The sequence below is a fragment of the Miniopterus natalensis genome, chromosome 9, assembly GCF_054644295.1.
Source record: "Miniopterus natalensis isolate mMinNat1 chromosome 9, mMinNat1.hap1, whole genome shotgun sequence".
Taxonomy (NCBI): domain Eukaryota; kingdom Metazoa; phylum Chordata; class Mammalia; order Chiroptera; family Miniopteridae; genus Miniopterus; species Miniopterus natalensis.
In genome coordinates this window covers 52,488,927-52,501,670 of record NC_142089.1, presented here as the reverse complement: position 1 = coordinate 52,501,670, position 12,744 = coordinate 52,488,927, and the positions used below count along the sequence as shown (strand labels likewise).

General features: G+C 36.8%; 1 protein-coding gene across 1 annotated transcript in view; it reads left to right on the top strand.

Moving 5' to 3' along the window:
• Window positions 1-12,744, top strand: part of TTLL7 (tubulin tyrosine ligase like 7) — a 115,909-nt gene that overhangs the window by 43,456 nt on the left and 59,709 nt on the right. Inside the window, exons 7-9 of the mRNA XM_016220657.2 lie at window positions 3,098-3,314; window positions 8,267-8,431; window positions 11,213-11,371. Of these exons, the coding sequence (XP_016076143.2) occupies window positions 3,098-3,314; window positions 8,267-8,431; window positions 11,213-11,371 (541 nt within the window). The remainder of the gene's footprint in view (window positions 1-3,097; window positions 3,315-8,266; window positions 8,432-11,212; window positions 11,372-12,744) is intronic.

The following is a 12,744-nucleotide window of genomic DNA, read 5'->3' as shown; positions in this document are numbered from 1 at the left end:
ATATATTTTGGAACTCTGTTTTTAGTGCATATATGTTTATAATTATTATATCTTCTTGTTTCATTGACTTTTAAAAAATCATTATATACTGTTTTTCTTTGTCTTTTGTAATAATTTTTATCTTAAAGTCTACTTTGTCTGATACTATTATAGCCACTACAGTTCTCTTTTGGTTACTATTTACGTGAAATATCTTTTCCATTCTTTCACTTTCAACCTGTTTGAGACTTTGAATCTAAAATGAGTTTCTTGTAGATAGCGTATAGTTGGATCTTGTTTTTTTAAATACGTTCTGCCAAGTCTTATTTTTTAACGGGAGAGTTAATCCACTAGTACTTAAGTCATTATTGATGAGGAAAAATTTACTTTGGCCATTTTGCTCTTTTTTTCTATATGTCTTATATATAGTTTTCATTCCTCAGTTCCTCCATTTCTGCCCTCCTGTGTATTAAATAATTTTCTAGTGTACCAATTTAATTTCCTTGTCATCTTTTACTCTTATTTTATTTAATTTTTAAAAATTTTCCTTCATCAACATTGATTTTGAATATTTTTAGTTTGAGAGGGTATTTAATGATTTTTAAAAATATGTTTATATTGATTTTTAGAGAGTGAGGAAAGAAGAGGGAGAGAGAAAGAGATATATCAATGAGAGAGAAACATTGATTGGCTGCCTCCTGAACTCCCCCTACTAGGGATCATGCTCTGACCAGGAATCAAACCAATGACCTCCTGATGCATGGGTCAGCACTCAATCCATGAGCCACACCAGGCGGGCTATTTCTTATTTTTTTAATGGTTGCCTTGTTATTACAATCAACACCTCAATGTATAGCACTCTTGTTTGGATTAATACCAATTTAGCTTCAATAGTAAAAAACCCAAAACTGTTCCTGTATAGCTCTGCCCCCCTTAATTGTCACAAATTACATCATGTACATTGTGTGCCAGTAACAGATTTATAATTATTGTTTTATGCAGTTGTGTTTTAAATAATGTAGGAAAAATGAGGAGTTACAAACCTAAACTACACTAATAGTGACTTTTATATTTACCATAAATCACCTTTAGGGGTGATCTTTAATCTTTTGTGTAAATTTGAGTTACCGTCTAGTGTCCTTTTGTTTCAACCTGAAGGATTCAGATATACTAACAAGAAACTCCCTCAGCTTTTGTTTATCTGGAAATATATTAATTTCTCCTTTAATTTTGAATAGTTTTGCCAGCTATAGCATTCTTGGTTAACAGTTCTTTTTTCTTTTACTGTCAGCTCTTGGAATATGTCATTTCACTGTCTTTTGGCTTCCATTGTTTTGGATGAGAAATCAGCTGTCTATATTATTGAGGATTCCTTGGATGTGAGGAGCAGCTTCAATCTTGCTACTTTTAAGAGTCTTTGCCTTGGTTTTTGACAGCGTGATTATGTGTCTCAGTGTGGATCTCTTTGAGTTTATCCTACTTGGAGTTCATTGAGGTTCTTGAAATTGAGAAGTCTTCAGCTATTAATTCTTTAAATATTATTTCTGCCCTTTTCTCCCTCTCCTCTTTTTTTTTGATACGCCCATTATGCATAGGTTAGTATTCTTGATAGAGAACTTTAAGCTCTAATCATTTTTCTTTATTAGTTTTTCTTTCTGTTCCTCAGACTAGTTAATCTTAATTGACCATCTTCAAATTTTTTTTCTGCCTTCTTAAATATTCTGTTTACTCCTCTAATGAATTTTGTTGTTGTTGTTTCATTATTGTACTTTTCAACTTCAGAATTTCTGTGAGAGTTCTCTCCCTTACTTCTATCTCTATTCATATTCTCAATTTGGTGAGATAGAATTTTCATGGTTTCCTTTAGCTCTTTGAACAGATTTAAAATAGTTGATTTAAATAGTTGATTGTCCAGTAAATCTCAATGCCTGGGTTTCCTCAGGAACTGTTTCTATTCATTGATAATATTTCTGTGTATGTGTTATACTTTCTTTTTTCTTTGCATGACTCATAATTTTTTGTTGAAAACTGGACATTTTGAATACTATAATGTAGCAACCCTGGAAATCAGTTTCTCCTCCCTTTGTAGGTTGTTGTTATTGTTCATGCTTGCTGTAGTTGCTGTTTATTTGTCTAGTGGCCTTTCTGAAATACTTTTGTAAAGTCTGTATTTTTGTGTATGGCCACTGAAGTTCCTGTTCTGTTAGGTCAGTGGTCAGCTAGTAATTGAACAGAGATTTTCTTAAATACTTGGACCTATCTCTACCCCCCACCAAAAAAAATTTCCCAGTCCTTGCAGATGGGCTGTGTGTGTGATTGTGTTTAAGCATGCCTTCTGTGCTCAACTAGGCAATTTACAGCTCTGCCTTGGCCTTTACTTTCTACTTGTGTAGAACCTGATGGTTCGCTAAAAGTAAGAGCTTAGGGCCTTCTCAAGTCTTTCCTGAGCATGCACCTAGCCTTGGGCATGCACATGGCCTTTTGGAGTTCTAGAAATATGTCAGAGCTTTTCAAAACCCTATTCCCCAAAGATTCTCATTCCTCATTCTTTTCCCCTTATCTATTTAGTTGGTCTATTGTTTTCCGCAATAGTTATTTTGTTGCCCTAGGCAGCAAGGACTAATACATTTGTCTTTAAATGTCCTTCATAATTGCCTCCCCAAGTAGCTGCCTCAGACCTGGGAGAGTTCACAGGTACTCAAGACAAAAACAAGTTCTTTGAGGTCCTCCAGGGAGCCACTACACAGGTTAAAAAAAATGCAGCCATCAGAGTAAGATCTATTCTACTCCCTCTAGAATCAGTACCTGTACTGGAAACATGGGCCACTGCTGAGCTGGTGAGCTGGAGCTTGGGGGATGTTACCAGAGTAAGTTAAACTGCTACAAAGCTGTTTTACATAGATACAGCGGTTGGTTTTTGATTTTTTTGGTTGGTTGTTTTTGATTAGGTGATCCCTGGTTGTTACAAGCTTTTATTTTTGCTATTCACTGCTCTTGTAAAGGGACAGACTTTGGAGTTACCTACTCCACCATATTCATCTTGAGTATTATCTATAACTTTGTAAACATTTTGACTCCATATCGAATTGTTCTTTTGATTCTTTTTTTTTAAACTTAGGATTTCTTTGATAAGAAATGGTGACAAACTTCCATCTCAGGATCATTTGATTGTTCAAGAATACATTGACAAGCCTTTCTTAATGGAAGGTTACAAGTTTGATTTACGAATTTATATTTTGGTAACATCATGTGATCCACTAAAAATATTTCTCTACCACGATGGACTTGTGCGAATGGGAACAGAGAAGTACATTCCACCTAATGAGTCCAATTTGGTAAGTGATACCAGACAGAATCTATTATTTTATTCATGTGTTCAACATACACTTTTTGAAGTACCCATTGTGTCTAAAGGCTATATGAATGAAAGTCCCTCCTCTCAAGTTTTTATAGTCAAGAACAACGATTTTCAACTGGTGTGCCGCAAGAATTTTTAAATCATGCAATACCTGACTATTTAGTCAGGGGCACTGACCTTTTTCCCCTTAGATTGTCAAATAAAAAAATGACAACAACCAACACAACAATAGCCATGCAGTGTGAATGAATCAGAATTATACCTTTTTTTGGTGTCAGATTGGCTAAAACTGTATTTTTCATTGTGCCTCAGAATTTTAGTAATTAATTTATATGTGCCATGAGATGGAAAAGGTTGAAACGTTGAAAATCATTGGTCTAGAAGGATTGTATATACAAACAGGACTACTTCTAACTTATAGATAGCTTTGTAAAAATTAGAATATAAAAAGGTGTCTACTTCAGGAAGGCTAATCAGGAAAAGTCACTCCTCTAGGTGCTGTGAGATTAAGGATGGATTTCAATGCACATATGTGTATGCAGTGGTCCTGGATAGAAATGATTTTTAGAGAACTGGAAATAAAAATAATATGGCACTGGGAAGTATATAGATTAAGTGTTATGGAGCTGAGTATAGTATGGATAGTTTGTGTTCAGCTCCTCACAGAGGAGGCAGTACTTGAGCAGTGTTTACACCTTTGTATAAAAGGTACTTTTTAAACATATAGAACGTGGGAGAAAGTATATTAAACAGAGGACACAAAAGTTATCAGGAAATAGAGTTATTCATTTTTGTTGTAACAAATGAAAAGATTGTAAATTTACATTGACCAAAAGCAAAGGAGAGACATAAATTGTCTATTTCAGTGTGAATTTTAAGTGTATTAAATGTAGCTTTTTGTAGGTATTTTTCCATTAAGATTTCCTTTGTGCGACCGTAATATAGTGATGAAAGTCATAAATGTCATTTATAGTTAATGATGTAATTTATTATCATACTTCATCATGAAGACATAAACTGTAATTCATAGTTTATTTATGCTTTTATGAAAGACAAACTAATTTAATTCCTGTATTTATTGATTTATTATTATTTTTTAATGTTTTTATTGATTTTTAGAGAGAGAGGAAGGGAGAGGGATAGAGATTGAAACATTAATGAGAGAGAAACATCACTGATCTTCTGCCTCCTGCATGGGGATCTGCCTTCTGCCCCCTGTTGGGGATCGAGTCCCCAGCCCGAGCATGTGCCCTGACCAAGATGGAACTGGGCTATTGATTTATTGTTAATTAAAAGTTTACTTAACTTTTAACCCTGTAATTTTTATTTGTAAAACTTACAAGTAGTTATTGTTTCCCCTTTTGTCAAAGGCCTGGTTATTGTTTTCCTCCAATATTATCCACATAATTAACTCTATTAAGAATGGTCATATTTTCAAAATTAAATAATGACTGATCATAAATGTTACTATGTTTAATGAACTGTCAAATGTAAGCCTGGCAAAGGAAGAATAAGGGAACTACCAAAGTTTTCACAGGGTAGGAAAATAAAAGAAAGTATCATCTCTAAAGGTCATATGTGTGGATATAGTTAGTCATCAAGTAGTGTTTGAACTGTGCTGCATTCTAGGCTTTGTGCTGATTTTGGAAAAACAGTAACCAAGACAGATACAGTCCTTGACCTCACAAAAGAAACAGTCTAGTGGGAAGGCAGAAAACAAAATAAGCCATTATAATAGCCAATGGTAAGGATAATGGTCTAAGAAACCGAGGGTGCTATGGCAGTGCATAGCAGGGCGTCTGACCCAGCTGGAGATGGAGGTTAGAAAGGGGGTTTGTAAAGTGAAATCTGAATAATGAAAGGTTAGCCAGGGGGAGGTGGGTGCAACTCCAGCCAGAAGAATGACACAGAGACGAAAGGGAGTAGGATATGTCTGGAGAAAGCAGGCACATTTAGTATGGCTGAGATACAGACCAAGAAAGGGTGAGTGTTCAGATACGAGGATGGAGAGTTCTAGAGGCCAGATCTTTCAGGGCTTGTAAGCCATACGTAGGATATTAAAATTTAATCTAAGAAGAAGAGAAGCATTGAAACATTTTATTTATTTATTTATTATTTTAAAAATATATCTTTATTGATTTTAGAGAAAAGAAGGGAGAGGGAGAGAGAGAGAGAGAAACATCAATGATGAGACAGTCATTGATCTGCGGCCTTCTGCACGCCCCCAACTAGGGATTGAGCCCGCAACCTGGGCATGTGCCCCGACCAGGAATCGAACCACAGTCTCCTGGATCCTAGGTCGATGTTCAACCACCGAGCCATGCCCGGCTGGGTGCATTGAAACATTTTAAAGAAGGGAAAAAAAGAATGAGATTTGTGTCTTTTTAAATTTTAATTCATTGATATTTGCGAGAAAGAGAAGAGAGAAAGAAACATCTATTTGTTGTTCCATTTATCTCCGCATTCATTGGTTGATTCCTGTATGTGCCCTGACTGGGGATTGAACCCACAGCGTTGGCATCTCGGGACGATGCTCTAACCAACTGAACTACTTGGCCGGGAGGATTTATGTCTTAAGAAGTTTACCTTGTCTGCAGTATGGGGAATGTGCGATGGAGGTATATAGATGGATGGGAGAGACTAGAGTAAGGGAGACAACCCGGAGGTGTACTCTACCCACATATGAGAGGAAAGATGACTTAATTTAAAGTAATAGTAGTAAGGCTGGCCTAGGCATAATTACATAGATTTAAGATATATTTATGATAACATGGATAACATTGATATAATATACTGACAGGTTAGATTTGTAGAATGAGAGAGAGGGAGGGAGACATTGAGAATAACACTCAAGATTATTGGCATGGGCAGTTTTGTAGATGGGATATTTTCAGTATGGTAGGGAATACAGGAGACATTAAGGGTTTTGCAGAAAGCTGATGTGTTTGGTTTGATATGCCTCTGCGACTTCCAAGTGGGTCTGCACTGTAGGCATTTGTACGTATACTGTAGGTCTGAAGTTCAGATGAGAGAGCTCAGCTACAGGCATAATTTGGGACTTGTCAGCTCATAGATTTAAATAATTGGAGTGGGTGAGAATGGATCATACCCATGTAAACAGATAATTAGGTTTTGAGAGGAAAGAATGAGAGAAGAGATAGATTAAGAAGCTCACTTAGGTGATAAAGTGATTTATTCTAGTATCTTAAGTTATCGTATATGATTTGCTTACGGACACTGGGTTAGGAAATCATAATGAAAGATTGGGAGTCAGGAAATGTGGCTTTTATGTTTCACTTTGCTAAGTGATCTTAATCACATACTATCCTGGCTTTGGTTTTTACATGTATGAAAAATGATGTTGACATAATATATGTCAGTGTTCCTGATATAGCTTTAAAATTTCATGATCAATTTCCTAGATTAAGTTATGGCAATGAACTGTTTAGAAGGTGATTTATGTCAAGATAAATGTGAACTGTGGGAATTCCAAACTTACTCATTACAAAGATAATGTTTAAGAAAAATGCAAAGTTCCATTTCTTATTCAGTTTTTTATTAGGGTACCTAGAGTTTTTATTACTGCTTTTATATTAATTTTAAGAAATTCTTGCCAAACAGAGAGCACCTCAAAAAAAATTAGTTTTTAACCTTTTTTTTAAATTAAAAAAAATGATTTCTATTTTGTAAACTAGGAAATATTTTGATTTTGTTTTAGAAAAAAATCCAAGTATTAAAAATTAGACAAGCCTACAGTTTGTGCTCTTTCTTTTAAATATCACTTTAAAGCTTTTTCTAAGTTTCATGAGTGTAGGGACTGTGTCTGTTGTTCATTCTTGTATCTACAGTGCAGAGCACAAATTCTTGCTGATCATAGGGGTTCTTTAAATATTGTTTAATGAATGAAAAAATTCTGAATTAGTGGTGGGCACATGGGTTAGTAAGCAACATGTAACTCAAATAAGGTAGTTCTTCATATTTGCTTCCAAGATTTTAAGACTGTAGACCTGAGTAACGGCAGCGAAAAAAATGTGATATGAATATACTTGGTTATTAACAAACCAAAATACTAATGATGTGCGTGGAGCATATATTCATTGTGATGCAATATTGCTGTCTAAAGTAACCTCTTGGAGCTGAGTCATGAGGGTAGGATTTATAGACCTGATGAATGTTTTTCCGAGATCGATAAGGAGCCATCAAATGTGTATTAATGGACAGTTATGAGAAGCTTTAAATTTTGGATTCTTTTTCAAGTTGAGAATAACAGTATCAGCAAACATAAGGATATAAAGAGATGAAGACATAACAGCTCCAATGTGGAGCACTATACATGTCCTGTTGATCATTTGGACTCTGTACAGCACTTTGTGGGGGGCAGCATTGTCTGCTAAGTGCACCCTGTCCTCCTAATGAGTCAAAGTGGCCTCCCCATCAGTACGGGAGGGCAGAGGCTGTGCTTGCTAGTCCTTTCTCTTGGTTTATGCTACTTACTTGAGCTTTCATTTTTTACTTTTCTTTGAAAAGACATAGAATGTTCTCTCAGAAAATCACTTTCCCCAAAACAAATTTGGGTGAAAACTGTAAGTGACCAAAAACATTGAAAACAAACAAACTAAAAATGAACAAAAACAAAAATAGAGGAGCATTTTTCTTGCTTAGTAATATATAGTCTCACACTTTCATTTAATTATTCTCTATATTCTTATTATTTTAATACTTTTTATGGCAGACATAGATGACTACATTCACCATCTTTTTATGAAAAATGTGCCATTCCATTTAATTTGGAAATTATACAAGTAACCACGAAATTGTCTGTATATTTTAAATGTTAAAATCATCTTTTTCTTTGGATGCTTTCTTTTCTGCGAAATCTCATGGTTCTGGAGTCTCATGGGAGATACTTTTGGTTCTTACTTCTTGCAGACCCAGTTATACATGCATCTGACAAACTACTCCGTGAACAAGCACAATGAGCATTTCGAAAGGGATGAAACTGAGAACAGAGGCAGCAAACGCTCCATCAAATGGTTTACAGAATTCCTGCAAGCAAATCAACACGATGTGGCCAAGTTTTGGAGTGATATTTCAGTAAGAGTGTAGCATTCCACAATTACAACCGTCTCTCCTCACATTAATTTAAAGGATCACCTCAGATTAAATTAAATTAATTTAAAGACATGTTAAATAAAGAGTAGCTTGCATTAGATTGGGCAGATGAGATGTGTTTGCATGAAGGAAGTAGAATTTGTAATGGGCCTCGATAGATACATAGTACTGTCATTGCTAAGGAAGGGAGGGCGAATTCTAGGTGAAGGCACAAGCTTAAGTAAAGGCTTGGAGGTCTGCAAGTAGTGGTCAGTGTCCAGGTTGGCACATTGGGTAATTGTGGGGGCTGCGTGGGGACTTGTGGCTGAAAAGATATGTAGAGGCCAAATTTTAGGTCTGAAAATCAAGGCTTAACTTCCAGTTTTTAAGGGAGGAGAGTAATAAAGCCAAGTACTATGAGTTTAGAGGGTGGTTAGAGTAAAGACCAAGAGTAGGTAGATGTATGTTTGTGGTGCAATTGATAGGTAAAGGGAAAGAGAAAGAGGGAAACCTATGAGAAGAAAACCTTGGGGAAACAGACCCTTCATGAATCCTAGCGGAAGTATCAAGATGCCTTCCAAGTTAGAAGACTGTGTTTGTTGAAAATATGATTAGGGCTGTATAATTTGATTTGACTTTCTTTTGAGGACAAATAATATATAATTTAAATAAATCTATCATCGAAAATGGGCACAAAAATTCATAGGTACTTTCTCTCTGCACTGAACTTGGCTCTCCTGAGAAATCAGAAAGAAAAATCAGCATCGTTATATTTATCCTTTTGTTGATTGCTTTGTTGGTTGATTTTTTTACTCCTTATTTTTATATCACAGAATGTAAATCTAAAAGTTCTTAGATGTCAGGCAAGTAAGAAACAGTGAAGTGGTTGGCATAGGAGCAAATAGGGTGTGCTGGGAACTGTGGTAATTTGAAGAGCATGAGAGGTCTGAAGGACATAGACACCACTCAGCACTGGTCCATTGGTGCACATGGTATCTTGGGCCCAGTGTGGTTCATTCTTCCAATTTGCCATAAATCTCCTGATTTATAAATATTGGCAATACGTTCAAAAGTTTTAAAAGTGTAGGGGCTCCATGAAAAATGTTTGTCATCTGGATTTGGTTAGATGCCCACCAACTTAACATTCTATTATATCTTCTTGAGAGACTAAGTGCATCCAAACAATAATTGGATTATAATAATGCTGTGATTACTTATCTGTTTCTTTATTTTAGCAAGGCCAATTTTGTAGAAATTCTAAAAAATGTCCTAATAATGCTAGGTGTTCTATCACAGTGGATCAGAAGAATCAGAGCGGAGAAATCTGTTATTTTTGGACAGTAGCTTTTTGATGGAAGAGTGTACATATTACCTGGATGATTTAATGAGTAGGCCATTTGATGAATAGCTTAGGGAGGCCAAGGAGGTTTTATATACTCTCTAATATTCTTTTCTTTGCCAAATATTTTATGTCCATATGGGAATGTGTTGCTTTTTTATGTAGAAGAAACACAGCTTGGTCATCAGGGCCTATTAATATCCCCTGACTGTCTTGTTTTACACACACTTATTAGCCAAGGTTTTGACTTTTTTTTCTTGTACTCTCCAGTGGCGTTAGCAATATCTCCAAAGATTTATATGAAGTGGCTTTTTGTCTTTCTTAATATTCTTTGGTGTTACCATTAATTTGTTGTTTTGAATAAAGTTTTCTCAGAACAACCTCTCATGGCCTCTCTGACACTTGTCTCCAGATACCGTCTGGGTTGGGATTCTGGGTAACAGTGAGGTTAGTTTCTTCCATTTCCTTCTCCCATATCATTTACCATTGCTCCCACCAGGTAGGGGAATGTTTCTGTCTAACCTGACATATGAGATGGACTTTTCATGGAATAATAGAATAACTCTAACAATAGTAGTAATTAAATTGCTAATACTTATTTACGGTTTACTGTGTTCGGGCACTACACTAAGAGTTTTAGGTGGAGTCTCATTTGTCCTTACATCAGCCTTTTGCAGCAAGTGTCATTATTATTTGCCAGTTTACATTTGGCAGTCGTACCTGCAGAGATGCAGTTCCAACGACAATATATTCTAAGCAAAAACCAGTGAGACAGTTTTTCAACAATCCATAGCTTGTTCTCCAACTTCAGTAAAACAACTTTTTGTTTTATTAGCATCAGTAACTCACCCTAGAAGTATTATGTTTCCTCACAGAAAATGGTGACAGCCATTGGCAGTACTTTCATCACTGCACAAAGAAACCCAGCTCTCCTAGCTTCTGTCTTAGCCCTCTTCAGCCTTTGTCTAAGAGAAGGTCTATAATGTTTGTGAAATAGTTTACTTTTTGTTGACAAATGTTTTTGAGCGTCTACTAAATGTGAGGCACTATTATAGGCACTGGGATGGGGTTGTCAATAGGACAGACAAGGACCCTGCTCTAACAAAACAAGGTAGCCTGATTCTATGCTGTGGAGTGATGCAGGAAGGGATGGTGGGTGGCGATTTTGACTCCAGGGTCAGGGAAGGCCTCTCTGCATATCTAGGATCAATACATAGGAATATAGGGGGAAGAGTGTTCCAGGAAGAGGGAACAGTTACTTGGAGGGGCCAGAGAAGACGTGGCTGGAGCTTAGCAGGAAGGGGGAGAGTTGGATGAAGTGAAATCAGGGCAGTGCTGGGAGTAGATGCCCCAGGGCTAGTTTTTAAGTCCAGGTCTCATTGCCAGCTGTGTAAATGAGAAAGAACTAAGGCATTTTCACCTTTTAAAAAAATCTTTCCTTGCAGGAATTGGTTGTTAAGACGCTGATTGTGGCGGAACCTCATGTCCTTCACGCATATCGGATGTGCAGACCTGGGCAGCCTCCGGGAAGCGAAAGTGTGTGCTTTGAAGTCCTGGGATTTGATATTTTGTTGGACAGAAAACTAAAGCCATGGCTTCTGGAGGTAAGGCATTTTTTAAGAAGAAAGAGACGTTATCATTGTTCTCATGCATTAAAACAAATGTTTTTTAAATGTGTTCTTGGCACAGTTGTCTCTGATCAGAAAGAGGCCTGAATGGAGTATGTGGGCAGAAAACTGTAAATGCATGGAACAGAACAGTTCTGGGAAAGGATCAATATGTGTTTGATACTACTTTCCCCAAATTAGTATTGAATTTCTAGGCCAGGAAGTTTGAATATATGTGTGAATCTGCTTTTACTGATTTATCTACTTCCTCCAGTATTTTCTCAGCCTCACGGTTTCTGCCACTTCATGACTCTGGATGTTTGTTATCTTTCCTCTCTGTGTGGGTGCTTGGGCTTTGGGACCCCAGCCTCCCTGTCTTCAGTGTGTCTTCCTTCAAACTCTCCAAGAAAGAGGCTCCAACAGGTTCATTCATCAGTGTTCACTACCTGACACCCAGGTGGCATGAATGCTCCTTCATGGCCGTATTACATACCTGGGGCTCTCCTCATGTCCAGCCGGTCAGCTGTGTGCCTTTGGGTTTGCTGCCAGTTCCTGGTATGGGTAGAGCCTTCATTACTTTTATTTATAAAAGATCACTTAACATCTGGAAAATATAGAGTAATATACAGGGCGGAAAAAAGATCTCTTTTTAAGATTTTTGTACGTTTTCTTCCAGTCTTATTTATATTTATGATATATCCAGAAGGAACCTTAGAAGTCATGTGGCCCAGTAGTACCCACGGCAGTTCCCTGATCTGGGGTCGCAGAGTGCATGGCCACGAAGTGCTGTGTTTAGGAAACTTTATCAGGAAAATAGCACGTATCTAAACATTTCGTGCTTATTAGATTAATTAATTTTTAAGGAATATATTGCTATAGAGGATATAATCAACGATTGCCTTTCATTTTAAGTTGATTATCTCTGTTTTTTGTTAATGATTTAGAAGTTGGCAGTTACATCTTTAATATCAAGGCTTGTGAAAACAAATTGAACAAGTGATAGGTGAGATCAAAACATTCAAAATATATTTTTAGGAAAGAACACCTTTCCAATTTGGGGGGTGGGCAATGGTTCCTTGTGTGTTTTGAATCTACTGTGAGCGATGTGTATATTTCCAATCAAGCACAGTTCTGTCAGGTGTTCCGATTTTGCTCCTGCTTCCGTCCTAGAAATGAGATAAATGTGAGGAATTTTGCGTATCCCTTAGCTTCCTCCGTGGGCTGTCAAAGCACTTGACTGCACTATAGGCCCTTCGCTTTCCTAAGGCCTGACGTTGCCTTCCGCAGGGTGGTTATTTTGTCTGCAGTCACCCTTTCCTGTTCTTAGCTGTGTGTTTTTTCTACCCCTGCTACTTGTCTTTTATCCCTGA